This window comes from Pseudorasbora parva, chromosome 12, assembly GCF_024679245.1.
Source record: "Pseudorasbora parva isolate DD20220531a chromosome 12, ASM2467924v1, whole genome shotgun sequence".
NCBI classification, from domain to species: domain Eukaryota; kingdom Metazoa; phylum Chordata; class Actinopteri; order Cypriniformes; family Gobionidae; genus Pseudorasbora; species Pseudorasbora parva.
Genome location: NC_090183.1, coordinates 33952894 through 33965851, shown reverse-complemented (window position 1 = coordinate 33965851; position 12958 = coordinate 33952894). Strand labels below are relative to the sequence as shown.

The following is a 12958-nucleotide window of genomic DNA, read 5'->3' as shown; positions in this document are numbered from 1 at the left end:
ACTGGAAGTGTTTTGAACTGCAAAAGGCGTTGCACTTTCTGCATAAGCTGAATATGGAAGGCGGTCTGGCGAAAGCTAGATATTTAACTTTATAAAGTTTTAAATATGGATTTGTTTTTTTGTTTTTTACAAAACCTCATTGATTGCTACAGAAGGCCTTTATTAACTGGAGCCATGTGGAGTACGTTTATACGGATGGATGTGCTTTTTGAGCTTCAAACTCAATGGACCCTGTCATTGTCATTATAAAGGTTGGAAGGATCAGGATATTTATTAATAAAACTCTGATTGTGTTCATCAAAAGAAGAAAGTTGACGGCTCGAGGGTCAGCAAATCATGGGGCAATTTTTGTTTTAAAGTAAATTTAAATTGTTTGCAGCCCTGTCTAAATACAGTTTAAAACAATTTGGTTTTGCAGAAAGCAAGCAAATAATTTAACATTATGTCACTAAGTATATTGGCTAGTAATTGATATGCTTCTAGAAATTGTTTAATTTATAATATAATTCTTTAGAAGTTTTAAGACAAAATTTAATACCTTTTTTTTTTGTATTGAAGCAGTATTTTTCCCAAAATCCCTGAAAAGTGAGTTGTTTTGAAGAGTGTAGAGCTCTTAATATAACGGACCTCTGAGGACTATAGCTGTCACAATGATTGAAAACAGGAATTTTAGATTTCCTTTTTGCTCTTTTTGCTATCACATTTCCTTTGCCTGAAAAAAAGGAAAGTCGTCATAATTTTCTCGTTCGGAGTACTAAAACTAACTTTGAAATACAGTTATGACTAAACTCTTTATATGCAGTTTCGTTTACAGAGTTCACAACTGACATCACAAATTAGTTAAGAAAAAGGGGAGAATTTATTTTCTGAATTTTGCTGTAGGCATCAACTTTTTGCCACTCAGGTCAGAAAGCAACTTCATTCTGTGCGTGCTGAAAAAAATAAGTATTATTTGTAAAGTCTGTATTTAATTTTATTAGTTGATGTTTTTGATCACACAGATGAGTTCATGTAATTTACTGAAAAACATTTTATTATGTTACAACCAAGTACAAAAATACACTTTTGTTTTAAAAAATATAGTTTCTTTGCAGATGAGTGCAGGAATGCACTCATGTCGTTGCAACAGTTTCCTTTCATTTCCGAGGTGTTAACCTCAAAAAAAATTAATTGGCCACCATGTCACCTAATAAAGATTGCTACCCAACATATTGTAAATAAACCCTTTTTTACGTTAATATTTTATGGGAGATTGAACTTTTAATCTTAATGAAACCACATTTCACAGAAATCCTTATGAAAACTTTCTAAGTTGATTGGTTCACAGAAAAGCAAATAACTGACATATTTCTTTTTTCTTGGCACACAGATAAGACATAACACAAAAAGTGAGTAAATGAAATCTGTCCAACATTATTTGTTTGAAATGAGTAGTGCTAATTATGTAAAGAATAATGTTAAGTACAGAGCTCACTGAAAGTGATAGAGAACAAACACATTGACACTATGGCTGCATCCGAGGCGAAAAACAATGTACAACAGAAATATGTCCGAATTCACAGTATGATAAAAGAGTAAGCAAAAAAGCACCCAGATGACCTACTTCTTCCAGCAAGATTCAGAAGTATGCACAATGGACACTTTGCTATATCCCATGAGGCCACAGGGGATTTACAAATGGAGGTAAAGCGACATTTACATTCCGGATTACATTCACACTTTATAGAACATATTTTTTGTGTGAAATGAAGTAATTACTTCAAAATAAGTACCTGAGTATGCAATTTCTGACACAGCCAATAGCCACTTGCTGCATTTTTTTTTTTTTTACATTTGATTCAACGAGCTGCAGTTACTTTGCTTCGTTTTAAAAAAAATGCAGTTCAACCTCATAGTGATATCGTAAAATGTTTAGAATGCATATGCAGTAGTGTTATTTATTTTGACACAAACTGAAACATTTGATGAAGGTTGTCAGTGAAGTGATACACTGCTGTTTTTGCATTCTTTGGCAAAACGCCAAATGAGGTAAAATGTCCCCATCAGAAATGGAGCAAAAGTACTACATCTTCCCTTAACTAAAAATAAGGACAACCTACCTTCTGCCCAAATCCCTGAATATTATGTATAAATATATTTAGATATTTAGTTAGTTAGTTAACTATTTTATATAGTATATAGTATATATATATATAGTGTGTGTGTGTGTACAGTGTTGGGGAGTAACTTGCATTTTACTAGATTACGTAATCTAATTACAAAAAAAATAAATGTAACTAATCAGTTACAAAGAAAACTATATAAGGCTACTTATGAAAATGTTAATGCTTACAAAGGGGGTTACATCTGAATATTTTCTGTAAAAAGCTAGTAAATGTTGAATAAATTACAATTAAAGTACTTCTGCCAATTACATCAATCCATATCGCTGCTGAAAGCTTTAGGCTGACCTGTCAGAGGGTTGCCAAAGCATCGAGTGATAAAAATGCACTCTAGTGCTAGTAATTTAGAAAAGTATTAAAAGGTAATCAGTTACTTTAATAAAGTAGCCTAATTTAAATAGTTACACTACTGATTACATTTTAAATATGGTAACTTGTAATCTATAACCTTTTTACATTTCTAAAGTAACCTACCCAGCACTTAATATATAACAAACCAGACAACCAAACATCCATGTCCACCGTATGATTCACATTAAATATTATTGTGCAAATATGAGGTCAGGTTTACACAATACACGAACAAAATGTTATTTTGTTCTTTTTTGATGATCAAATATCAGAAAATACCCACCCACCCCTCTTTTCTCCTTTTCGCAGATACGACTCGGCTTTGATTCGCTGTTACCTAGTAACGCGGTCCGCTGTAGTGATTGGCTGATTCGAGGGTCAAGGAAACGGGAAGCGCACAGGTTGCGTGTTCTTGATTACTTTCTGGTGAGGGTGAGAGAGAGAGAGCGAGTGAGACGGAGCGCTACTGCGATTGATCGAGTGTGTTTCAGAAACGCGTGGCAATTACAACAAGAGGGACGCACTGACATATCGCTCGACTGATTGTCCATAAATGGGGTGCTTTTTCTCCAAAAAATCCAGGAGAAAATCTCCTCAAAAAGACTCCGCTTTGCCCGCTGGGGACGAGAGCGCTGCGGGCAATGACCTCCCCGAAACCAACAACACTGCGCTGGGCAGCAACAGCAACCAGGAGGCTCCAAAGCAATACAGCTGGGACAAACGAGAAAAGGTACGACTCTGCGTTAAACGCGTTTTTGTTCACTAGCTACTAGACTATAGGTAGCCTACACAGGGTAGGCTATTATATGTTGCGTAACTGCTTTACGAATGAGTGCAATATAAATGCATAAGAAATGGATATTATCATATGCGTTTGCTCGATTGCTTTGTTAAAGCTCATTTCAAGCCTTTCACTCTAACGTTACATGCGTAATCACGCTAGCGAAGGGTTTGGCCCCTCTTGCTCAGTGTTTATGACTGACTGCCTGCCTGCCTGCCACTGTTGCTTTCGATTGACCATCGATACGAGAGTGTCTCGGCGGTTGTAGGTTTTCACATCATGCTATGGTAAATTATAGACAGAGCTTATTATCGGCTTAAAGTCAGTACACGTAACTTGTTTGCCTGGCGCGTATCCTAATAACGCTGTGTTAGGGATTAGCACATAAGTGGTGTCGCCATCAACATGCATATGACATTAAATCAGAGAGAGGAAGGGAGAGTGGGAGTGTATCCGACTGCCCCTTCGGCCTCAAGAAAATTACAAGGCTTTGAGAGCTTCTGAAGTATGAATCTATTATGTTTAAATATGGCCATGGTCGATGCATTCAAGTGCAGATTGAAAGGCAATAAGTGCACGAGGCGCCTGCTACAGTTTGTCAGTTTTCTCTAAGGGTTTGTCAATGGTAGTGTCTGATTTTATGGATTAGCTCAGTAATTCGCATGCTGGGGGCCAAGGCCAACTAGAGGGCCTCAGCAAACTTCCAAGAGCCCCACAAGATAGATTTAAATGATTTATGTAAAACATTTATATAAAATAGAGCACTTTTCCTTTTGTAGACCTAAATCTGAATGGACATTTTTAAGCCTTTGGGAGTTGGGACTATGTATTTTTAGTTGGGCTGAGTAAATTACAGTAAGTAGAAATTAAAATTCCCTATATTGTGTAAACACATATTATATTATAGATGTCATTGTGAATTATTCGTCCATGTACCGTATTCAATTTTTTTTCTTTTTTTCCCTCGTAAGTTTTTATTGAATTGGCATAACTCTTTTATTGATCTCGGCAAGATCACATTCATTTTTGAGTGCAATGCCAACATCTCAATTAAATCAATCAGATGCATAGAACTAACCCCCCATTCTATATTTTTTGTATTTTTGTATAATTCGTTACGCTCGGATGTACATCACAGTATGGTAGAAAAGTTATTTTGCTACTTTCCTGTCATCTCGACTTCTAACATAATTTTTAAATACGTAAACCGGTAGTATGTTGCTAATTAAGGACTAGATCTACCAAAAGAATGCAAGTTTACTAATGCAACAGATCTGACCAGTAGTCCTTATATAGCAATGGGTTAGCAACAAGTTAAGCAGATGCTATAAGTAATAAATATCAGGCCTGGTAACACAAGTGTGTATCTCAGGTTTGATCCCTGGTTGGCAGGGGTAATCTGTGAACTCAAGAGTTCTATTTAGCAAGGGAGTTGCCAGGGTGTGGATTCCTAAGGTTTTCTGGGTGGTTTCTAGGTTGTTACTTACTGGCCCATGAAAAAAAAGAGTTGGTTTTCCCATTTTCTATTAAATTTAGTCTAATAGCTTGTAATGTAAATAAAAAAAAATGTTTTTAATAATATAACAGACTACTTGCCTAAAATGCAAATAAATATCAGTTGTCACTCTCTATCTCAAAATAATGTCTTAGTAAGATTATATTTAAATGTTTACTTCAATGAAAGTTTATAAACCATTACACTATCCGACTCTTGGTTATTCTATGGCCATGATTTTTTGGGGGGGTAGGTTGCCAGGTCTTTCCCCAATCCTTCCCATTACATGACTTGGAACTCTCTCACACACACACATATATTCACACCAATGGATAATTTGGCATGTCTATTCCACCTAACCTGCATTTCTGTGGACTGTGGGGGGAAACCATAGCACCCAAAGGACACCTACGCTGATACAGGGAGAACATGCAAACTCCACACAAAAAGGCCTCCTGGCTCAGCCGTGCGAGCGATAAAGAAGCATAAATAAATTTTCCTCAGATGGTCATTGTATCATATTGATTCTTACATTTTGACATTCATTTTCCAGAAAAAAGAATCTATTGATAATCGAGTAAAATTGATTTAGTCCAGTAAATGTTCTTCTTGAAATATCAATAATATTAAAAAATATATATTCTTACATTTACATTCTAAAAATTCAAATTAAATATTTCACAGCAAAAAGACACATGGAACACATGAAGGTAGACATTTTTATAATTATACAAAAATGCCCTTTTCTTGCTACAACCCCCCCCCCCCCCCCTTCAATCAGAGAGCACAATGCAAGGAGACGACTGTGTACAACAGATTTTATTCAACAAAGTTTTAATTATGTTGATAATTTAGATGGCTTAGAAGTTCTTTATAGGTTCGCTAGGCGTTATGGGTTTAATACTTAGGGTTATATGTTTGTTCTAAAGTAGCCCCTAACAGAAGTTGTCTAGATCAGGGGTTTTCACATTTTGTATGTCTCCCTCATCTAACATGCCTGATTCAACTAATGAGCTCATTATTAGAGACTGCAAGACCTGAAGTGGGTGAGTCAAATATGGGAGACATACAAAATGTGCAGGTTTAGATGGACCAGAGAAACATATGTCTAAATTCTAAACACATCCTGTTACACTCTGTTGTGAAGGGAACCAGAAAGCAAAGAAAGCTGATAAGGGTTTTATCACCTTTTTTAAGTTCTCCATTTATTGACCTTGACATGTTTGCACTTTTGTTGCAGGTTGATCCCAAAGACTTCATGCTGACGGGCCTCAAGAATGAGACTGTGGGTCGGTTGCCAGGCAAACTCAATGGCCAGCAGTTTGTCATTCAGGACTGTGAGAACTGTAACATCTACGTGTTCGACCATTCAGCCACTATTACCATTGACGATTGTGTGAACTGCCGCATTATGTTAGGTCCGGTCAAAGGCAGTGTGTTCTTCAGAGACTGCAAAGATATCAAGTGTGTGGTGGCCTGCCAGCAGTTCCGCACCAGAGACTGCAAGAAAATGGATGTCTTTTTGTGCTGCGCCACCCAGCCCATCATCGAGTCTTCAACGGGCATGAAGTTTGGCTGCTTCCAGTATTACTACCCTGAGCTGGCTTTCCACTTTAAAGATGCAGGCCTCAGCATCTTTAATAACAACTGGAGCAATATTCATGACTTCACACCTGTTTCTGGAGAGACCAATTGGAGTCTCCTACCGGAGGATGCTGCTGTCCTGGATCATGTGCCTCTGCCAGATCCTGAGTCAGAATTCAAGTCTGTTAGAGTCTCTTCTGAAGCAAGTCGGAGCATAGTGCCCCTGACCAAAGGAGGCCGGCGCAAAGAGAGTGAAGAGTCCTGCCTGTTTGTCTTCTTTGCTGGGGACTACACAACTGCTAATGCCCGCAAGCTTATTGATGAGGTTAGACCTAGTTTGATAGAGCTGATGCTGTGGAATTATGGTTGCGAATGTTGGCTGCAAACTGACATCGTGTGCAGCTTATTTGTTTCTAAATTTTATTCTGCAAGCTTGAAGTTTGTCACGCTGCAAGTTAATCAAAAATTCCTAATGTGGCATTTCTATAGAAAAGTTTTGCTTGTATCTCCTCAGTTTAACATCTTATTGAAAAATGCTGTTCATTGTGAGTTTTCCATGCTAATTTCTTCAGGCACTATATCTAGAAAGCGGTATGTATACTATTCTCACTTCACTTATTGTCGTAACTTTCGTCCATCTTTGGCTGCTGGAGATGTCGCCCGCAAAAGTGTGCGCAATATCAGTTCTAGTTTGCTTTTTAGTTTCATAATTGTGTAAATTAAGGAAATGACTGACTTTCTGAAAATATCTGTGGTTGTGGGTATTTAGTTTTTCTGATTTAGTATTTTGTTACCAAAAACAGGATGGGCTAAACAGGAAGGGAAACCTTTGCTTCATAAGCTGGGTTTCCATCCAAAGGTGAAGCAAATCTTTTCAAAGTTTGCATTTCCATCCAGTGCATTTTCATCAAGTTGTTTGAGTGGATGACGGTGGTATCGGTAACTTTGGAAACAACAGTAAATAAAACACCATCAGCGGAAACAGAAAATTATTCACAAAGTGTAATTTTCGCTATGTCAGAATTGATTCTGCAAATGCATTTCCATCTCCCATTATTCACATTTAATTTTCAAAAGCATGTCAAAAACCACCTTAAAAGGATAGTTCACTTTAAAATGAAAATTCTGTCATCCTTTACTCACCCTCAAGTTGTTTCAAACCTGTTTGAATTTCTTTCTTCAGCTGAACACAAGAGAAGATATTTTGAAGAATGTCAGTAACCAAACAGTTAACTGGAGCCATTGACTTCCATACTATTTTTTTCCTACTATGGAAGTCAATGGCTCCAGTTAACTGTTTGGTTACTGACATTCTATAGTAGTCAATGGTGGCTGAGGTGTTCTTGGTTACAGATTTTTAATTTTTGGGTTAACTATCCCTTTAAAGCTACTCTGTGTAACTTTTTTAGTTTATTCTTAGCTAAAAACTCTTAGTTCTTTCAAAAATAGATGTGCTCATTAATAGGGATGCACGATATTATCGGCACGACATCGGTATCGGCCGATAAACGCTTAAAATATAAAAATCGGCATCGGCCGATATGAAAACATTATGCCGATATGCCTTGCCGATATGATAACGTGTTGATATGCGCCTGCAATAACTCACGTGTGCAAGGAGTGCTACAGCGATAAGACCATGTCAGCACTGCGGCCATTCTTCAAGTGAAAACAAGAAAATACATTGCATGTACAGTGATTTATATTGACTGTTTTTAAATGCTGCCTTGAATTTCTGAATCCACGTACAGAAGGACGTGACCGTCAGCAGCAGATTTGCCACGTTTTCACAACAAAACTAGCCCAAAACAAGCCCAATCGCGTCTCCCCACTCTCTAGCGCATGCGGCAGCCTCCACAGCAGCAGAAGCTCCTCCAGGTCCTACCCTCCATCTAGACCGCTATATATTTATACATGTAGTGGGGGCGCTGTTGTTACACTAATACAATGAAAAGTAGAATACACAAATAAATTGAAGTTACTTGTTCTGAATAAACATCAGTATTGATGTCATAAATCACAAGCATGACACTTGTAAATTAAATACTTTTATATACAGTGTATTAATCTGTAATAAAATTTTACGAAATGGATGATGAAAAATAATCCAAGGAGCTCTACAATAATTGTAGAATTAAAAGACAGCATCAATGGATGTCATGCCACCCCCACTTCATGTGCACAAAGGTTAAATCCAAAAATACAATATTTAGGTTACAGCTGCATCTGGGGTGAAAAATTACTGACTTTATTATTGTTATTTTCAGAGCTTTTAATATACTCTTATCATAAAAATAACTTTATTAACATTTATTTATCTTCAACAAGAATCCTTTTAGTAAGGATACCTCAGAAATCTGAAACCAGAATGAAAAAAAATAGTTTTTTAGGAAAAAATAAACATATATCGGCATCGGCATCGGCCAAATTGAGCTGAAAAATATCGGCATATCGGATATCGGCAAAAATCCAATATCGTGCATCCCTACTCATTAATGTATATACTTCTTTAAAGTAATAAAGTATTCTCGTAAGTTTATAATATGCCATTGAAAATACATTCGGGTGAGGGGTTTGAATGCTTCAAATAACTAACTAAAACTACACTTATTTTAAAAACGAATACTTGAAATTAAATCATCGTGATGATAACTGCCTTCAATAACATAAACTAACTTTGGGGGGAAAATATTTGAAGTGTAATTTTATTGTTTTGTTTGCCTCGCGTCCATTAGAAAACATAGAGGGGCAACTATACTGGGACCGGTCACCGGGGGGCGATCGAGGCGCGAAAGCTTCAGTTTCTGAGGGCACTGCAGGCTTGTGATCACCATGTTGCTCTTCCATCTTGAAAGTACATTAGCCAAAGAGGGACATACCCATAAATTCAAATTTCGCGTTTTAACACTCGATGGCACAGTGTCGAATGTGAAGAGGGGGATTGCCATGTTAATCTTGGACTAAATCGGCCACCGTAGGAGTTAAAACTCAGAATTGAGAGGAACAGAAACTATTATTCACTGGATGGTCATATACCTCTTCACCGCTAGATGGGGGAAAATAGTGTAGCTTTAAATATATGTGAAATTTTTATTCATGGAAAGCCCCTTGAGATGCAACATCTCGTTTTCAAGGGGGACCAAAAGTGTTTCAAATATATGAAACACTTCAATATTGTTTGACAAAACAATGCAGAATGATTTACTCAATAATATATAATGTACTCAATAGAAGAGATCCACACATTTTTAGTTATCAACTCAGCATTAATAGCATATTCAAATGCAAGTATTATCAAATAATTATTTAGAACAGAAAAACAGGGTCAAACAAGGTCAAAGTTAATCATTCACATTAAGAATGAAATAGGGTTGATTTCATGCAGATAATAACTAGATCAATATTGTGAATTCATATAGTTTTTTTCTAAACCCAACCGTGCACTCTGTTCTCAGAAGTAGAAGCAAATTTTTAGATAACATCTAAAGCGACTATATGAGGAAGAGACCCAAATAGATGTATTTGCTGTCATGTGACCTTTTTGTCACTGACAATGAAACTGAAGTAGATTTAGATATCTACCGCTTTATTGTAGTGATAATTTAGTTTGATTTTTATGGTACAAAACACAAATCCCAACCTGTCCACCAATGGATAACCAAGCTAATTTGCAAATCCTTTTTTGTTCCTTTTTGTGTCCTCAAAAATTCAGGCGGCCACCAAAGGCTTTGTCCTCACTCAGACCAAAGAGGTTTCCATGCGCCCTGAGGATGTGAACCGAGTGTTCCAGAATAATGCAGAGAGCCTCACTGAGTGGATCACCAAAGGTGTCGTAATGCATTGTGTTATACCAAATAAGAACATGCACAGCTTCTTAGGGAAATGTTGAAAATGTTAATGTTACTTACAACACAATGATCTGTTCCTGCAGGCCCAGTTGTAGCCCTTGAGCTGAACGGAGAGGGTGTGGTGGAGGCGTGTCGATCCATTGCCAATGAAGTGTTTAACGGGACAAAGGTAAATATAAGAGGAAGCTGTGATTTCTCATGCCCATTTATCAAGGATGTGCTCTAATCATCTAATGTTCTTAATGCTATCTGCTGCTTTTCTTGCAGGTATTTGTTTCTGAGAGCAAACATACGTCCTCGCGTGATGTCGACAGCTTTTTCAACTTCGCTGACATGCAGATGGGACTGTGAAACTGTCGCAGAGGGACACCTTACATTAATGTGGGTTTATATTTGTTTGGTTTTGTCATTTTAAGTGAATTGGAGTTACTTAATATGCAAAGCCACTGATATCTCAATATTTTGATGTGTTTATGACCACTATTTATTCTTACAAGACAATTTTGCTCTGTGATCTGAAAATGTTACATTTCCATGCCTATGAAACAGACTTGGGTTATTTGGATACAATCATGAAGGCAAGTGCCTTTAGATAGAAAACTAAATCAAAGAGAACTGGAACTTTAGTCTAATCAAACATTGCTGTGGACAATTCTATCACTTATGCTGAAGATATTGAATTTGATTAAATAGATATTTATTTAATTAATTTTTCCATAAATGTATAGCTGGAAATTGTTTTATTCTCTTTTGCTTGCATACATGTGTCCATTACATAATGTATAGTCATTTAGTTTGTGTACTGGATAGCTGTAAAAAAGAAAATTACTGTTAAAAAAATGTCAAATGCCAGAAAACGTGAATTGTGTTGAATCAGGTTTTTTTTTAAATAACAGATATATAAAATGTATTTTTATTTCTTTCCCATTCGTATGGGTTATGACTTGTTTCCAGCATATATTTTCTGGGGGATGATTTTTTCCAGTATTTTTTTTTATTGTAAACAAATGATATTTGTCTCCATCTATGTTTTTACGGTAACACTGTTCTGAAAAGAATGTAAAAAGTTCAAACTGATACTTTGAATGCAATACTTAAGGAGTTGTCTCCTTCTCACTGCTCTATTTTTGTAGAAACGTTTTAGAGAGCTCAACCTTCCTGTGACCAAAAAAAAAAAAAAATGTACATGAGAGAATCACAGTGTACCATTTTTTTAATTATTATTTCTAAACAATGCAATTTTGTAGAGTTGAATAGAAGCTGTGATTTGCCAATACATTCATTTTGGTCTAAAGTTACGTCTCATCTCTTTTCATCTGCAAATAGTCACAAAGCTAAACTACATCTTAAAGGAGTAGTTCACTTTAGAATGAAAATTACCCCATGATTTACTCACCCTCAAGCCACACTAGGTGTATATGATTTTCTTCTTTCTGATTAACACAATCTGAGTTATATTAATAAATATACACCAGACTGCCTTGCATATTCAACTTATGCAGAAAGTGTAATGCCTCTTGCAGCTCAAAACATCATACGACGTACTTCATACGTCTCGTCAGTTACACTTTTTCCATAAGTTGAATACAGTAAGGCCGAAGCTAATTCGCCTTTCGCGTTTTAACACTCGATTGCACCGTGTCGAATGTGAAGAGGGGGATTGCAATGTTAATCTTGGACTAAATCGGCCACCGTGGGAGTTAAAACGAAATCAGAATTGAGAGGAACAGAAATATTATTCACTGGATGGTCATATACCTTTTCACCACTAGATGGGGGAAAATATCACACAGTGTAGCTTTAATAAAGGTTTTTTTTGTGGAGTATTTTTATTATGGATGGATGTGCTTTTTTGAGCTTCAGACTCAATGGACCAATTATAAAGCTTGGAAGCGTCAGGATATTTATTAATATAACTCCGATTGTGTTAATCAGAAAGAAGAAAGTCATGTGCACCTATTATGATTTGTGGGTGAGTTAATCATATGGGGTAATTTTTATTTTAAAGTGAACTGCTTTAATACATAAATGTATAAAGGCAAAAAAATGTTGATTGGTGTAAATAGTTTTGTGAGTTGAATACAAGAGATGGTGATTTTAAAAGTCTGGTTCAATATTGTTGTGTAATGTCACAACAACAATTTGTAGGCCACCCTGGAAGGTTATGTGGTGAACATAGAGAGATGTTTTGTTCTTCAGCATAAATTACACAAGTTGATTAACAAAAACTACAAATGTTATCTGAATTTTCAAACTCAAAATCATTAATTGTATTTTATATATATATATATATATATATATATATATATATATATATATATATATATATATATATATATAATATATAAATACAATTAATGATTTTGAGTTTGAAAATTCAGATAACATTTGTAGTTTTTGTTAATCAACTTGTGTGTGTGTGTGTGTGTGTGTGTGTGTGTATGTATATATATATATATATATACATATATGTATGTATACATATATACATACACATACACTACTGTTAAAAAAATATTGTGCTTACTCAGCAAGGATGCTAGCCTACAAGGATGCAGTATGTTGATCTAAAGTGACAGTAAAGAGGTTGTTGCAAAAATCGATTTAAATAAGTATGGTCTAGTATTTCTATTTATTAAAAAATACAAAAAAAGTAACCAAAAAATACGTTTTCCACAAAAATATCAACCAAGAAATTACGTATTAACTACATCACAGGCAGCCCTCAAAAGTGGCA

The 12958-nt window shown here is 35.9% G+C and overlaps 1 protein-coding gene across 1 annotated transcript; it reads left to right on the top strand.

Annotated features, from left to right (window-relative positions):
- The first annotated feature begins 2883 nt into the window (after positions 1-2883).
- On the top strand, positions 2884-11515 carry rp2 (RP2 activator of ARL3 GTPase). Its single transcript, XM_067459943.1, has 5 exons — positions 2884-3243; positions 6030-6698; positions 10086-10200; positions 10305-10390; positions 10489-11515. The coding sequence occupies exons 1-5, from the start codon at positions 3067-3069 to the stop codon at positions 10570-10572; spliced, it is 1131 nt and encodes a 376-aa protein (XP_067316044.1). The 5' UTR covers positions 2884-3066; the 3' UTR covers positions 10573-11515.
- Positions 11516-12958: the final 1443 nt, after the last annotated feature.